Here is a 16,535-nt window from a genome sequence, read left to right on the forward strand (position 1 = left end):
CAATAATGAATCAATTATTTGTTTACTTGCTTATTTACTGATTAACATCCTGGGGTCAGGAACCCGATGTCTTGTTCATTGTTACATTTTCTGCATCGTGTGTAGTGTTGGGCACATAGTGAGTTATCAGAAGTTTTTGTTGTAAATCTTAATCAGTCTCCCCAATGTATATACGATGCAGCCCACTTTTGTCCATCTTTTATTTCTAGTCTGATTCTATAGCCTGTGCATAGACAAAGCACAGCCATCAGCCACCAAGTTGGCATCTAGCTACCAAATAGTCATCATATCTTAGATTTCAGGAATTCTATATCTGTCATCATTTGCTAGCCATTTTCTTAATATTTTGAGCTGGCTTGATTTTAGTGGAAAGTCTAGCTAATTGCTACCTAATGTTAGGTCTGTTTTATTGCTGTGGTTTTATTTTAAAGTATTTATAGAATATAAATATTAGACTCCCTTCAGGAAATTATTATTCAGTAAGAGAGAGAGAAAGATTTTCCAAGTTTTCAAAGAAATAGTTTCCATTAAAAACAGTATGTTTCCCCACATAATAATGGTGGAGCCCTAACTGGGCTGTATTCAGCAGCTAGCGATCACATTCCTCTCTGAGACTGGTAGGAATTTGTGAACCCATTGGTGTGGGCACAAACTTGCAGAGTATTTAAGGTTGACTCACTGGGACAAAAGATGTGACAGACACTATTATCCTAACTGTTCAGGTCAATTAATGTCTGTGCTCTGTGCTCTGCACGTTGATGAAAGACCAAATAGAATGTGCGTGTGTGTCGTGTGTCTGTCTATCTATCTATCTATCTATCTATCTATCTATCTATCTATCTATCCATATATATGTATATTTAAATAACATCAATAAATTTAGTTCATGTAATAATTAAAGCATTGGTATATTAAAACTTTAAACCCATTAGATGATACACAGTATTTCAAAAATAGTAAAATTTATACATGTTTGTATTTATAAATGTGCCTCTTTCAACAAATTATTAGTCAAAAATAATAGAGGATCATGGTAGACTTTTATTCATCCACATATCATTGTTTGAGAATATAAAGGAGTGTTGTATGCCAGTAAGTAATTATATTTATTGAAGCAGCTTTTGATATTTTGCTGTCTGTACCAATCGCTCTCAAAATGTCCCAATGGTTGTGGAGATCTAGTTATTGTCAGTTCTGCCTTGAATGCTTCAGCTTATGAACAAATGAGAAATATTGACTCTCAATGTTTTCTGGGGTTGGTTCAATAGAATTTGAAAGAGATTGCCAAGCTCAAATGTTTAACATTAGATTTTTCTTAAAGTGAATATGATCAAGCATTCCAGAGGAACCACAAAACATGTCTTTCCCTAACCATAACATTACATTACATGTAAAAATGATTCTATAGCAATTGAGTCCCAAAATTTGATAGAAATATGCTGTCCTAGCTTAGGCAAGAAAAGAAGTCTACATTTTTCTCTAGGTGAATGGCTAACTGAAGTAAACAGCACCTAGAAAAGCTTTCATTATTTTGAATGATTTATTTCATAATTAAGCATCCTCAAAGTGTATGTTTTGAAACTTGATTTTTCACTAGATGTGCACAGCCCAAATAAAATTAATTTTTCAGATATTTCCTGTTAAATGTTTATTAGTTTGACACCTATATATATTTTAAAAAACACAAACACGTAGCTTATCTTTTATATTTATTCCTTTTATCCATTCAATAATCAAAAATTCTTCATTGAGAACCTATTCAATAAACAGCAGCCCTGTGTAGAAGTTGGGATTATCAAGAAATTATGAAGACCAATCAGACTCCTGCCCTCAAGGAGCATCCAGTCAATGTGGACACCCTTGTGAAAGAGGAGAGAACATGGAGGAAAGGACAGATGTAAAAATAACTTTGATTATAGAATCCCATTGGTCTCTTCTCCTTACCCTGTCTCTTACACCACTACGTAGAGAACAGCAGGAAGAGCATGTTGTGAAGACCAGAATGCCATAGGGGGAATCTGTGGTTTTCGGGGTTTTTTTTTGGTTGGTTGTTTGTTTTTTGCCTAAAAATAACTTTTATCAAATTTGTTAATTTATTAATTTTTCATTATATGAACTATAAAATCAACACATTAATATCACGTATGTAACACTTCCTTTAAACTTAGTCAATCCAGTTTTAGCGCCTAAAATCTATTAAATTTCGTACTTCTGTAAATTCTCTAGCCACAAATAAATGACCATCAGAGGTAATTGGCAGCCTGCAATAATGGATTTCTTCCACATGGTAATTTATAATAGATGTTAGTAAATTTGCAGTTGGGCTTTAATAGGGGATTAAAGTAAGGCAGAACCTTAAAGCTTGCACTTAAATTGTTACAGAAACAGAACTGAGTTTGCAATGTTGCAATTGGTTGGGTATGTCATAAACATTGAAAATAGCTAAATATTGTATATAGCAAATGCTCTAGTACCATTTAAAATTCTATTTTCTGGAAGTTTTATAAAAAAATTTGAATAACTCTCATGACAGTAGCCTTTAGAAACTGTTACATCAGTTATGCATCACAAGCTTTAGGAAGCCTTGTGATGCGTAGGAAGCCTTGTTTAACAGCTAAAGAAAAAAACTGAAGTCACTTATTCAGAGTATAAATAGTTCAGACACTGAAAACTGGTCTAAGTTATGCGTTAATATAATACTTGTTTCATATGTAACCTTCATATACAAGTTAAGAAAAGATGCTTTCCTGTTTTTTAATTTTGGGGAAAGATATACTGATTTTACCATGTATTTGACACATTTGTAATTAGAAGATCCCAATTTAAAGTTCTCAGGAATTCAGCCCATTTTTTCACTTACAATTACCCACATTGCACATCTAAAGTTTACTTGTATGTAAAAAGATTGGTATGAGATATCAAAGATCTAGGTTCTCACTTTTGATCTAAACCCACTATTTGTCCAGTAGTTTACAGCATTTATTTGAGTATCACCTTGGAGTTTCAAAATAAATACTTGTGATAGCTTCTACCATTTCTCATAGCAGTTACCACAATTAATTTAGTTTTCTATGAGACACATGCTTTGAAATCAAAAGTGGTACAGAAATACAAACTGTTATTTAAGGTAGCTGGTAATATATCTTCTTTTTCTCTTACCAAATGTCCCTTATTTTGGACATTTCCTTCTTCTGATAGTCTTCAGTACCTCCCTGTTTCAATATGTCTTCTCTAATTAAGTAGCTACCACCAGAGACTCACATATACATCTCTAGCAACTATCAAAATATGAAGCATCATCTATTAAGCATCACTTTCTAGATATTTCACAAAATCTGCAAAATCAATGATCCCAAACCATGTTTATATTTTTAGTCCTTTTTATTCTTATGTATCTTGCCCCAAACCTCCAACTAAAGGCTTTTACGCCTCCCAGCTATCCCTCTTCTTTCCATTGGCTGGAACTCAAAACACACCTCTGCAATCCTCTTTCTTATGTAATTCTCATTCTGTTGGTCAGCATGTTTGATTTCACGTCCTAAACATCCTTGGACTATGCATACCTTCCTCATCATATTACATTCACTGTGCCATATCTTAAGCTATCATCAGTCTTTTATCTTAATCACTACATCAGTCTTCTGCTTTCTGTATCTGCCACACTCGCAGGGAAATTACCTTTCTAAAACAAATGTGATCACATTACTCACCAGATCGAAATCCCCCGTATCTACAAAATAATTTCCTCAGCACAGCTCACAAAGGGTTCCATAATTTAAATCTATCCTGAGCTTCCGATTTCCTGGATGTTCTTCATACCTCCATTAACCACTACTTATGCATCAGTTGCACTGAACTCACGCTGGTCTCCTTCCTGATATGGTCATTATGGTGTTTCTTTCTCTAGCTCCCCCATGGCCACTTCCATACTGAAAAGTTCCACTCCTTTTCTAAAATTAAGTACAAACATCAGATATTTCAGGAAGCCTCCCCACCAACAACACCTCCATTGCCCATGTGAAATATAGTACAAAAACATTGTTTGAAAAAAAGGTGATTCAGAAATACAAAATGAAGTTATTATTAAAGGGACAAAGAAGAAGCATGACAAAGTGGAATTCTATTCTGTCTTAGAATCATAAGATTTTAAGGCCGAAAGTGTTGTTACAGTCAACCCAGACCAAAGTTTTCTGTGGTTTCCATATAAAAAGTAAAAACACTTGCCTGAAGATGAAGTTTGGGAAATTTGTGTCTAGTTGTGTAATACTGTCTGTATAATTTGAATGATCCTTATACAGCATTCAAGAAAGCAATCAATGGCAAAAAAAAAAAAAAAAAAAAAATCTAGAATCATAGAATCTGAGCTTCATAGTCTTAATTTTTCTTACTTCCCACAACATAATACTTAAACCTTCCTGAAGAAATAAAGTCTGCTGTCATTTGTACCAGCCATATTTAAAATTTCCCTGATTAAAAACAAACAACCAGGAATGTTCTTTGCCAGTTAGGACAACTAAGTCTTTTTTCAAAAATCTATTTTGTCGAAAACTTTTGTCTAAAAAGAAAAAGTAGGGGGCAGAAAGCAAACAGAAAGGATGATTGTAACACAGTGTGTGAGTCAACGGGGCTACATTTCATCAAAGTTTTAAAGAGGGTAATGAGCAAGTACTTGGGTGTCCTCACAATTTTGGTGCAAACTTCTAATCATTGGGCTTATATAGCTTTTCCATGGAGAAGTTTCCAAACATCCAAAACCCAGTTTTTTAAATGAAATTTATGTTAAGGTATGTCTGTGTTTGAGGCTCTGAACATGAGTCATGTTTGTTTTCATAGATGATTTATTTAAATCTATATCATAATTGACAAACGTTTCAAGGTGCTCAAAATTACAGTTGTGTTTCCTTTGAGCAGCTGCATTTCAGAGATAGGGATAGATTGACGTGGACCAGTCCAATCTGTCTTCATTTAAACTCACTTAGTGCCCTGAGCTTGGAGTGATTTCCTTTCAAACTGAGGTCTACTTTTCCATAGAGTTTTTATGAAAAGGTTTTACAGGTTTTTATCTACACCTCTTGCTTCTTAAAGTGGGCCAGTTAGATTTAGAACACATGGAGCTCTCTTCACCCCTTTCCTTTTTAGGGTCTTTTCCCGCTTAAAATATTTACACATTTTCTGTAAGTCTCCAATGCTGAGTTACTGGCATGAAAAATTACCTTGTTACTTGGAAAGCAGTTTTCACTTACAAGTCCCTCAGGTCCTATAATGTCTAAACCTCCTGTGGTCCTTTCTATGTCCGCCCCACCCCACAGAGGACCATGTACAGGAAAAGCAGACTTCCCTTCCCCCACACATTTCCTCAGTTTATTTACAAAACGTCTTGGAATGAGAATGAGCTGCTTGTGGTTCCTGTGGCTGATCCAGGGATGGTTTCCTCCAGGCAGAGGATGCTGGTCAACTGAGTGACCTCTCTGTAGCTAACCCCAGCACCCCTGTGGTAAAGATAATTGGGCTTATGGGTATCCCTTCTAACTAAGCCTAGTGGGATTTGTTTTTGTGGTAAAGAACTTAGTAATAATCAAATATCACTGTGAAGAAGACTTAATAACGGTAAGATCCGTCAGAGCTTATCCCTCTCACCACCAACAAAAGTTGACAAATACACTGGGATGCTTTTATATGACTACACATCAACCTTTGCTTCTCATAAGACTCAGAATTTTTCTCTTCTGGATTCCTGAAAGGACAGTAAAGCTATTAATACTGTATTTAACTAGAGAATACATTAGGAGAAGTAATCATTCCAAACACCAGCTAGATTTGGGATTCACCTTCGTCAGTAATTTTCCAGCAGCTCACACGTATGTGTCAATGACCAGGTGGTAGAAAGAAGGCTTAAAATTGTCACTGTCTCAAGTAACATGAATTTTCCAAATGTTGGTTTGTATTTGTTCAGATTTGCTAATGAATAGACTTACCACACCACTAGGTGACTCTTGGAAACCTTGGAATTCTCAGGAATATGTGCAGCAGTAGTCCTTAGTGTGGATGGGCCATGTCCTCACCAAATATGTATTTCACTTGAGTATATGAGAGCACCAAAACTATAAGAATCTCCCAAAAGGTAAAATGTTGAATGTAAGTTTTATTATAAATATTACTAAAGGGCCGGCCAGGTGGCTCAGGTGGTTGGAGCACCGTGCTCCTAATGCCAAGGTCACCAGTTCGATTCCCACATGGGCCAGTAAACTGCACTGTCTACAGCTAAGATTGTGAACAACAGCCCTCCGCGGAGTTGGGCTGCCATGAGCAGCCGGAGATTGGCGTGAGCTACCGTGAGCTGCTGTGGGCTGCTGTGAGCGGCCAACCGATGACTGTGCACAAGGCTCATAACACCAGCATGAGCCAGGGAGCTGTGTCCTACACAACTACACTGAGAAACAATGGCTTGAACCGGAGTGGGGGGGGGGGGTGGAAGAAGGGGGAAAAATTACTGAAAATACATATGATCCACGTGGAAATACTGGCAAGATAAATATCGTATTTCCACCATTAATTCAATTGAACTGATAAATATTATACTCATGTGAGAAGGAGTATTTCAAGTTCTCATTGGCGGATAGGCTGCTGAACAGCTACATGGTTTCAGCATCATTTTGCATCGAATCAAAGTGTAAAACTGTGTTCTCTAATAGGCCATAGTTGAAAAAAGATATCCTAGAACATAGTGTCCTTACTCAAGGTAAGCCCCAATCTATGTTGTCATCCTTGCCTGAAGAAATTAGAGACATGTGCTTATCAACCACCACAGAAGTGAAAAGCAAAACTCATGGGTATTGATTTCAATGAGTGAGCACAATATTACACAGTCTCCAATCTGTCAGGATGCTAGTTCAATAAGAATATTTTAACTTCATATATATATATATATAATTATTATATATAACATTATATATATATATATATATCCATATATAAATCCATATATAATCTATAAATAGTTTGAGGCAATATATTTTTATTTTTCAAATGCTCAAATTTTAAGAACTTTGAAATTAATATATAAAAAATACCAGATCAAAGAAAAGAGAGGGGAAAAAAATCCAAACTCATTTACCCATTATCACCAAATTGAGGACTAATGAAAGAACATGTATATCCTGCCCAGAGAATGTCATTGAACTTCTATATTTATGATTTAACCTTTGTTTTTGTCTTTCTACATTTGTCCCCCAGTGCATCCTAACGTCAGTCAAGGCTGCCAAGGAGGCTGTGCAACATGTTCAGATTACAATGGATGTTTGTCATGTAAGCCCAGACTATTTTTTGTTCTGGAAAGAATTGGCATGAAGCAGATTGGAGTGTGTCTCTCTTCATGTCCAAGTGGATATTATGGAACTCGATATCCAGATATAAATAAGTGTACAAGTAAGTGCCTACACAAAATTATGTTTTTATCTCATCCTTGGGAACGTTCCAGATTTGAAATGGCCTCTAGAATATTTGTGCTATTCAATGTTAAGTAAATAATAATATTTACCTGAAAATTAGGCTAAAGCATACTTGGACTTAGCCCTCAGGGCAGGAAAATTTTCACCACTTATGAAAAAACACTCAAGTTTTGTGTTTTGTTTTTTATTGTTTCATTCATGGTTATTACTCATTGAACCTATAGGAAAATACTGCAAGCATCGGTGCCATCCAAGTTCCCATTATTTATAAAATCTAAGTATTTAATGACTTAAAGAATCAATTCAGCTATTTTCATTTCAAGAAGGATTCCAGTATAGCAACTGAAATGTTTATTTATCAGTTGGAAATAAATGTTGGAAACACTGTCATATCATCACCTGTCATCAGGACTCTGAAAGTCTACTCTCTACACTGTAGACTGAATAGCTTTTTAAAATGTAAATGAGGAAATAATTTACAGTCCTCTATCCTACACTACATGTAGCCTTGCCTACCTCTCCAAACTCCTCTCCTATGACTCCCCCCAGCCACTTGACATTAACCTCACTGATCTTCTTACAGGGTCTTCCCACCTCAAAGCACTTGCAATTACTCTTCTAGACTCACTGTTCTGGGAGTTCGGAAAGCTCTGCCCACATCTTTGCTTGGCAGGCTCTCTCTCTTCATCCAAGATTGGGCTCATATGTCACCTTCTCAGAGAGGCATTTCATGACCATCTTATCCAACCTCCTCCCTTTATCAGTCATTTTTCACATTTTTTCCTACCTTTTGTTCTTGTTATTATTATTATTTTTCCAGAGCACTTATCACTCTGGAACCTGGTTTTAAAAACCAATCTGCTCTGTGATCCTAGGCTAGTTAGACAACCTTGCTGAGCCTCGGTTTCTTTATCTGTAAAATGGGAATGATAATAGGGGCTACCTCATCGGGTTATTGTAAGGTTTCAATTAATATTGCAAAATATGTGTAGTAGTGTCTGACTTATCATCACATAAGAGCTAACTAATATTGTTTTTATGGTGTCTCCTCTCCATGAATGTAAGCTTTGCAAAGTCTGGGCCTTATTTTTCTTTGTTCACCGCTGTCAACCAATACCTAGAATAGTGCTTGGCACATAATCAGGAATCAAATACTTGTTGAATGAATGAATAGACCTCAAGAACAACACAAAGACAATATCATAGTATTTCATGAAACTTCTGATGAAAAATTTTCACTATCATTTAATATAAACAGATACTTGTTCTTATAAACATTCTTGGCAATAGACATATTGCCAAAATTTATTCATAAGGCAATCAGTACAATAATTTTGAAATCAATAACTGATGTACATCAATCAAATGACTGTGGAGGAATTCTTTATTTACTTTGGCAAAATAATTTTGAACCCTAAATGTGTGTTTGACACAAAAGTCGTGTGTGACTGTGTTGTAAGCATACAGAACTGGACCAACAATAGTTAAGGTAATGAAAGCCTCTTTCTCTTTCCATTTTCCTCTTTCAGAATGCAAAGCTGACTGTGATACATGTTTCAACAAAAATTTCTGCACAAAGTGTAAAAGTGGATTTTACTTACACCTTGGAAAGTGCCTTGACAATTGCCCAGAAGGGTTGGAAGCCAACAACCATACTATGGAATGCGTCAGTATTGGTGAGGAGAAAATATAAGATTTAGAGGGGATGAGAAACACCTCAGGTGATAATATCAGTCTCCATGGAAGTGCTTCTTAAAGTCCTATTTCATGAGAACCTGAGGGACTGTTTCTAAGAGACTCTCCCCATTCTTCCATATTAGTGGTGTCCCCACAGCTTTACTCAGCATGTATTACAGTACAATTTAATACCCTGTGGGTGCTGTATAATTTATTAGGAATTGTTTCCTGATAATTGCTTCAACTATTCTGACCACTATAGATTTATTTTGTATCATTATTAAATGAAATTTTACTTATAGTAATTTATATATATTTACATATACATAAATTTGGTCTTGAACTAAATATCTACCTTAGGGCAAGAGTTTCACAAAAGACCTATGTCTAATTTCAATCAGTGACCTAAGTTATTTTCCAAGGGGAGTAAAATATTCTCTTGATACAGTGCTCAGTAGATGGATCAAAGATCTAGAAAACTGGAACTGATACAGTTAAAAAATCTCACTTTTTTCTTTCACACTGCTTTGATGAAATGTCCTGCTTATGCAGGTATTCACAAACAAGGAGAGAATTTTGGACTTACTCAAACTGACAGAGGAGACAGTCCCAGGGTCTGATTAATTGCAGACTGAGTTTCCTGGAAGGGAGGTCCCTCAGACAAGTTGTTTGTGTAAATAACAGATCACTGTCAGGCTATATTTTCCTTCTTTTAAATGCTGTGCAGCTACTACAGCTACAAGTTTGATGAACACTTGGGGAGCAGATGCTAAACCAAATGCGAAAATAGTGTACTAAATCTCAAAATCCCCTGGGCAAGAGCTGCAAGAACCTTTGATGCTGCGCTGATGTTGGCATCTGAGCACAAATGTCCTCCTGATTCAGTACAAGATAGTCTCCAGGACTTCCCTGGGGTCTCCACAGACAGATCCATTAGAATCTAAAGTGCCAGAGTAATAACTCTAAAGTAGTGGTTTCACCATTTCAGGTCCATATGGAACATTTATTTCTAAACAAAGTTTTTGGCAGAATGAAATAAATAGGTGATATGTTAAAGATAATTTCAGAAGTATCTGGAAAAAAAACAATCCTGAAACAATTCATGGTTCATTTTGGTTCAGTCTTTTTTTTTCCTGTAGTCAATAAAAACACAGAAAAACAGCTTCAATGTAGGTTAAAAAGTACATGAGAAAGCACTTCAAGTTTGTCGATTTTGTAGATACTGAAGATTGATGATTAGAGGTAATAAGTTCCAAACGGTGGGAAAAACATAGGAAACAATTCTGTAGAATATTCAAGAACAGAAATTCAGAATGAGTTGCAGAGGGTTTGTCGTATTTCTTTAACTAGAAAAAGGAGCATGTGTTTAAATTGTCTTAGTTGTTGAAGTTGTAGCAATCAGCCCTTGAAAGGCTATTTTTCTTAAATATATCAATGCTTTCTTATCAAAGGGAGCATTGAACACCTGGCACTATTGGATTAGACTTTCAAGCTTGCTGGCAATTTATATTACCATTGAGACAAAAACTATTTCTTAACACAGTAAAATTTAAGAAATTATATATTTTAAAGTAGGGGCTAACAATCTAAAGGCCATTTAGTAAATCTAGCTCATTGAACAGATATAAATGACCTAGGACACACTAGTAGTGCAAATCAGCACCTTTGGTCAGGGCTGGTGCTTGTTGCCTGCTCCATATGGGATGTCTCCCACCTTGGAGACATCCGTGGTGTCTAGCCTACAAGCACTCCACAGGCCATGACCATGGGCTTGCCCCAGAATTTCACAAAGAGTGATGACCTTCTTGATTATCAAAAAGGGCCATTAAAACCCATTCCCTTAATAAATATGAAACTAGGACCCAGCTGAAATGATGATCCCAAGGATGCAAGTGAGTTATTGTCAGTGCTACAATTAGCACCTTGACTCTCTAGCTTTCTACTGCTCACCCAACAGGTTGAAGAATGTGTCTCTCCCTTTGCTAAAATCTATACTCTATGACTTGTTTCTGATCCAGATTTTCAATGGGGAGGAAAGGTTATGAACAGAGAAAATACCACCTTGATAGACAGCTGGGGTGAAAAACTTGCAAACGTATTTATTTTCCATAGTTTGCACATTACATTAAGCAGAATCATCCACTGAACCCAATTTTATAAGGGGGCATATTTCTTCCACTTCATGCTCCAGATATTTGCTTCCTTTCTGCACTGTCATTCCGCCTTGGAGAGTTGGCCTTAGTTAAGTAGTCAAAAGGGAAGGTACCCAGCTCCAAAGAGTGAGTAGTAAGGAATATGTCCTTTCTGTATTCTGTGAAACCATGCAGTTAGTCAATAAGAATGAAAGTGAACAAGTAATGATGTCGTAATGATGTTGTAAGTACTGATGAGACATCCAGTTCAACTTTCCTCCCAGTTCAAGAATCCCTTTTACAGTGTCCAGACTGATGATCAACCACGGCATGACCGCTGCCAGGGACAGGGAGCTAATTTTTTTTTTTTTTGAGACACTTGCTTCATTAGTGAATAGTTAATTTCCAGTGTTAAGACTGCTATTAATACAGAAGGTAGAATACATACAGAAGTGGAGTTCTGTTTTTTCTTTATTACCTCTTAACCAAATAGTGCCCTAGTACTACAATGTTCATGTAATGACCTGAATGTAATATGGTACCCTTTTTTTGTTGTTGTTTTACATGTTTTCCAGAGTTTCCATGTTTTCCAGAAATATTTTTTGGACACTAATACTGTAGATTCATTCTACAGTATTTTTCTAGGAAAAATTCTCCTTCTCTCAAAGTTGTTTTTTTTTTTTTTTTTTTTAACTATACCATTTTATTAGAGCTTCTTACTATCTGAACTCACTAGTTTTGAATAGTTTTCCTCCTCTTTCTTCAATGGAATTATCTAAGATTGTTACTAGAATTTTATTTTTAGAACCATTCATCATCTCACTAAAAACTCACAGCTAACTATGCTGTAATTTTCAAAAGTTGTTTTTCTGAAGTCTATGTATACATTTGCCTATACCAGTTTGCTATTGTGACAAAGGATGAAAATCCTGGTCACTTTCACTTCATATAGTTTTTTCTAGTTTACTCCTCTTAGTTCTGGCATTAAGTGAACACGGGACCAAGTGACAGCTCACAGACTTTGATTTGTATTTTTCTATTTGATTTCTTTGAGTTGTTTTCATTTATATGTGCTAAAGATTCACTGCTTTTTAATGATTAACATCAGTATGGAGATAATGTGCTTAACTGGCAAGAGATTACAATATCATTAAGTGACTTGGCTGCTCTACTCTTTAACCAAAATTATAATGGTATAACTGAGCATGAAAACTATTTTGAAAGTGGTTCAATAAAGTTCATTTAAGTTCATAAAATTTAAATTCACTTATCTAACCATTTTCATTTAACTCTGTGTTGCTTTCAGATACCAGAAAGTGACTGAAAAAGGATATGAAAAAAAATGTGTGGCCAATGTGTTTAAATTTCTAAAACATTTAGCTTCTATTCCTTGAGGTTGTATGAAATAGAGCATTTTGCTCTAAAGTAAAGATTCTTTAAATCAGAAGATAGCAATAAAGTTTACTGGAAATTTGTTTTTGTGGAAAGAGTGTCTTCTATCTATCTGAGTTACTGTTACAAGATGTTTCAGTTGTAAGTTAGGAAGTCTTATGGACATTAATATAAGAATAGCACCTTGCAGATAATTACTTTCATTAGACGTGCAAAAATCTCACCTTGAAGAGCCATGCTTGAAAAGAAGAGATTAATACCTACAGAAAAACGAAAAAAATCTACACAAGAAGCTTTAGAAAAAGTATATCAGTTCATCTTAGCCATCACTCCATCCAGTTAATTCTACAAGCAGTTTTTCAGCTGAAATTGACCCAGAATCCACTTACAATAAATGTTGCCATGCCTGAACCATTCCCATTAAAAATGACAATGTTTAAGTACCCAAAAGCACATGAAGTAGAAAAGATAGTGAATCCAAGAACCTGGATTCATTTTTTGCTTAACCATTCTCTAGCACAGAAGTTCTCAATACCTGGAAGTCAGTATTACATGTATTGTTAGAAATGCAAATTCTCAGGCTGCCCACCAGACAACTGAATCAGAAACTCTGGGGGTGAGGTCAAGCGTTCTGTGGTTTAACAAGCCCTCCAGGTGATTCTGTTGAATGCCACAGTTTGCAATTCAATTCTCTAGCACATGGTAATGACTATTCTATCAAGTTATGGTCAGGATCAATCAATAATTGTTCAGTGCTCTAGAATTGTAAAGCATTGGTCCATTGTGAAATTACATTAGTGCCTTGTGAATCGAATCTAGAGTGAAAAATAAACCTAATGCAAGAATGAGTTTACCTGATAATATGAGCACTAAAAGACTAAAAGATAATATGAACACTAAAACATTCTATGCCAGCTTTCCCATTTCTCTTTGTCTTATCTTTAAACCATCTTGCCCAACTTTGTACTGCAGGATTTCTGCTCAGAATTTGGGCAAGTATTGATGGAAGCAAACCTTTTTGTTTGATTAACAATGGTGAACATATTTGTGAGCCAGCTGAGGCTGTTTCTGCTGTTCTGTTTCAGTGCACTGTGAGGCCAGTGAATGGAGTCCTTGGGGTCCATGCACGAAGAAAGGAAAAACATGTGGCTTCAAAAGAGGGACTGAAACAAGGGTCCGAGAAATAACACAGCATCCATCAGCAAAGGGGAACCTGTGTCCCCCCACCAGTGAGACAAGAAAGTGTACAGTGCAAAGAAAGAAGTGTCAGAAGGGAGAACGAGGTACAATCATACCAACAAAATGCACTTATTTGAATCTTCATAATTTCATGCAAATTTTACTTTATTTCTTAGGACAGATTCAGTATTATCACCTGTGTCTAAAACCCTAAAAAGTGTACCAACCAAAGAATACGTTGGCTGTAAATTATGGAATATAGATATGTAATTTTAAAAATGGACCCTGATACCAGAACTTTAAACCACCATAGAGGTGTGTTCATTGAATCCTGATGAGGGAGACCGCATTACAGGCATTTAGGCCTAATTTTTTTTTTTTTTTTGGTGGGGTGCATTATCTTTTTTTTCATCCACCTTCAGAGTACCTGGAAAACTTTTGGGAAGCCTCGTAAACACAAGGTCTAATACCATGTGGTACAAAACCATGATGAAGAGATGCCAGAAATCAACATACTCTTTTCTTCATTGCCTACAAACCAAAGTAGTGCAGTTAGGTTGTAGGCTTTTATAGCTAAACCTATTTTAAAAGTAACACAGAATTTTTTAAATCTTTAAATGGATATATGTTACTAATACTGACTTTACATTTGAGGGGAAAAAACCAAGGCTATATTTTATAACTATAATACAAGCATTAATGACATTTGATTCCCCCCAATTCTTTTTCCATATTACACTAACTTTATACACCAGATTACAGAACCTATTAGATCAATATTAAATAACTGCATCTCAGGGCTTGTTCTGAAGTCTTATGATTACCAAGGAGAAATAGACCATTTAATATGATGTTTTGAGGTGATTAAACTTCCATTTAGGAGTGTTGGCCTTTAAAATTAAATTTTTTCATCTTTCTCACTAATGTTTTCAGCACCCCTGCCTGCCTACAGATATGCTATATAGCTTTATATAACTACTGGTAATTATCTGGTGAGTCAATAAATGATCCTCTCAATTAATTGTAACTGGAAAAGAGTTTGGCTGCCTCTGTAGTTGAACTTCCTTTGCTTATTTCATTCATTCATTCTTTCATTCAACATCACTTTATTAAATTGTTACTTCCTGGCCACACACCGTGCTAAGCCTTGTGGATTCCCAACTGAATAGGGTACAATTTCTATTCTGAAGATTCACTCAGAGTACAACAGAAGTCTGAGATATTTAAACAGATAATCACAATACCATGCATTAAGGGAGAATATATGTGTGTGTGAACAAAGTTCAGTAGGAACACAGAGGAGGGGGCTGTGCAGCCTTGAATATTGCCCATACAAGAAAGAACTTGGGGCACCTGTACTTTGCAAAGTGTCTTTCACTTTTCACCAAATGAACTGGCCATCGTCAGAATGTGGAGAGCCTGTTGCTGCATTAGTAATCAAATAGTCAATGTGATGAAATTCTTGAAGACATGGATTATTTTAAAGGGAACTTCAAGATTTTGTAAATTTGTGAGAGGTTTTGATTAAAATTAGGTTTAAGGAATAAAAGTTGGCTAGTGAAAAAGGTATTTCTGGCATTTGTGACCAATTGATTTAAAACATGTTAGATTTTAAAAGTTGGATTTGGAAATCAAATATTTCATCACTTTACTTGTTGGTAAGCTCCCGTACCCGTACGTTTACTTATGTTTACTAAATGTTCTGGAAATTTAATGACGTACAGGTGGTCTTTGCTCGTATTAGTCTTTCCACAAATATTCTATGTTACTGATCAGTATTCAGTATACTTGGCTTTTAAAATATAAGTAAAGAAACTCTTATCCAACAAAAAAATTAAATTATGATACTAACTGCCTTTTATTTCTTTTATTTGAGAATGTGGGCTTCTAATGTATTTTGCTAGCACTGGACTTAAACATTAACATTGAAGATGTCAGTTTTAAAACTAGGAATTGATAAGATAAATAACGCCACAAGGAGTTTAACATAGTAACCTGTGACATAAGCTTGGCTTAAAAGTTTCTCTCTGGTCTATTTACCTCCCCTCCAATAGGATACAATGATATTTTATATTTGCAAAGAGAACTTTATACAACCATAAAAATGTAAGTGTTTATTCTTTTTTCAAATTTGATAATGCATAGACAATCAAGTAGGAAATATATGGATTACATTTAAATTCCAGATTTAGTTCCACTTTTATTAATCTTCATTCATGTTTTTATTATTAGTCCAGGTGTACAAAACAACATAATGATTAGACATTTACACACCTCTCAAAGTGATAACACCCTCAAGTCTACTACCTCTTTTACATCGTATGAAGCTATTACAATACCATTGACTGTATTCCCTATGCTGTACTTTACATCCCATGACCATATTTTTTTTTAAATTATAGTTGACATTCAATATTATTTTATATTAGTTTCAGATGTATAGCGTAGTGGTTAGGCATTTATATAATTTATGAAGAGATACCCCCAATAAATCTAGTAAACATCTGACACTATGCATAGCTTTTACGATATTATTGACTATATTCCCCGTAGTGTATTGCACATTCCCATGACTATTCTATAGCTACCAATTTGTACTTCCTAATCCAGCACCCCCTCAAGACCCCTCCATTCTAGCAACCATTAGTTGTTCTCTGTATCTATGAGTCTATTGCTGTTTTCATTCGTTTTTTTATGTCAAAAAATT

At 35.4% G+C, this 16,535-nt stretch overlaps 1 protein-coding gene across 1 annotated transcript in view; it reads left to right on the forward strand.

The window, feature by feature from the left end:
* RSPO3 (R-spondin 3) overlaps positions 1-16,535 on the forward strand; it is a 77,087-nt gene that overhangs the window by 23,661 nt on the left and 36,891 nt on the right. Inside the window, exons 2-4 of the mRNA XM_033103673.1 lie at positions 7,234-7,425; positions 8,978-9,124; positions 13,735-13,932. Of these exons, the coding sequence (XP_032959564.1) occupies positions 7,234-7,425; positions 8,978-9,124; positions 13,735-13,932 (537 nt within the window). The remainder of the gene's footprint in view (positions 1-7,233; positions 7,426-8,977; positions 9,125-13,734; positions 13,933-16,535) is intronic.

The sequence above is a fragment of the Rhinolophus ferrumequinum genome, chromosome 3 (genome assembly GCF_004115265.2).
Source record: "Rhinolophus ferrumequinum isolate MPI-CBG mRhiFer1 chromosome 3, mRhiFer1_v1.p, whole genome shotgun sequence".
Lineage (NCBI taxonomy): Eukaryota > Metazoa > Chordata > Mammalia > Chiroptera > Rhinolophidae > Rhinolophus > Rhinolophus ferrumequinum.